General features: G+C 38.5%; 1 protein-coding gene across 1 annotated transcript; it reads right to left on the reverse strand.

Moving 5' to 3' along the window:
- Positions 1-784: 784 nt before the first annotated feature.
- LOC110882577 (probable 2-oxoglutarate-dependent dioxygenase AOP1) lies at positions 785-1,150 on the reverse strand. Its single transcript, XM_022130563.1, has one exon. It carries the CDS (start codon positions 1,148-1,150, stop codon positions 785-787), a length of 366 nt encoding a protein of 121 aa, XP_021986255.1.
- Positions 1,151-1,354: the final 204 nt, after the last annotated feature.

Genomic DNA, 1,354 nt, shown 5'->3' on the forward strand with positions numbered 1-1,354 from the left:
TCCTGACATATCTTTCTGCCGAATAATCTTCACTTCTAATAAACTTTCTTTTGGTTTCAATATATCTCAACAACCCCGATTACCCGAATCGTGTAATAACCAAATAACCAAAAACAATCTAATTCGTACTAAAACCCCGGAATCAAAACAAACGAACCCTAGATTCCTAACCGTTCGGTTCGACCGACTTTCCTAGAACCGTAAATAAATAATTCTGAAATGAAACTTTTGCGAATTTAAACGAAATTGAAACCTGATCGCGAATTCCCTGCGATGCCTTGCGATTCCCACGCCTAGAGCCTGATGCTCTGATACCAATTTGTTGGCCCGAACTTGGATCTTGATCTCTAAATGAGCGTGAATAACTTGAATAACAACAACTTGTAATAATCAAATGAATGTTTACAAATCGAATGAGAGTATATACAATTGATTTCGAATGTAATGAACAAGTACAAATGAATCTAACTATCCTTATTTATAGTTTCCTACGGGTACGAGTGAATAGACGCGTCTCTTCGTGAAAAGTCATGTCTCTTGGATGTGCGGTTGAGATTGGATCTTGAAGAGGTGTGTTGATTCTCGTCCGCATGATCAACAGTCGCGTCCCTTGATGTTTTCCTTGTATTGATTCCGAAATGGTGTGTGTAGGAGACACACCCATTCGGTTAGTGAGGGTAGTTTCAAACTTCCATCTTGTCAACTTTGGTCCCTCAACTTCATAACCGCCATATCTAATATTAATTCTAATTATCTATCTAACTATGTACATGATGTTAAGAGATTAACCGGTTTCACACATAAGATTGGTGAACTCTTGGACTTGTTCTGGGATGTAAGGATCATCAATACCCATGCTTTCATACAACGGAAGTTGTGGAGTATTTCCGATATACCCGTAAAACATTTGAGTTGATGTGTTTTTGGACTTGGTTTCTGTCGGGAGATTAAAAAGGTGCTCAATTGCACCATATACCGAATTTTGAAGGTCAGGTGAAACCCCAGCTATGGATGCGTGGAAGCAACCGTACTCCTGAAGGGCTTCAAAAACTTGGGTTTTGATGGAATCATAGACGCAAAGGTCTGGATTCTGGTTGTCTAGCACGGAAAAATCGATCACAGGAAGCTGAATATAAGCATCTGAACCCATTTCGGTGTCGAATAAGTAGTTTGGAATGGCTAGCTAGTTGATGAAGTACTATTTATAGTACATTGTATTTGTCTTTTAATTGCCTATTAGTTTCAGTTGATTTTGGTTAGTGATAAGATATGGAGCTTTGGTTCCAACAGGAATATTATCTTGGTTTAGTGGTTGGTGAAAACGAAGAATTGAAGGATTAAACATTCGGCAATT

The sequence above is a fragment of the Helianthus annuus genome, chromosome 10, assembly GCF_002127325.2.
Source record: "Helianthus annuus cultivar XRQ/B chromosome 10, HanXRQr2.0-SUNRISE, whole genome shotgun sequence".
In the NCBI taxonomy this organism is placed as follows: domain Eukaryota; kingdom Viridiplantae; phylum Streptophyta; class Magnoliopsida; order Asterales; family Asteraceae; genus Helianthus; species Helianthus annuus.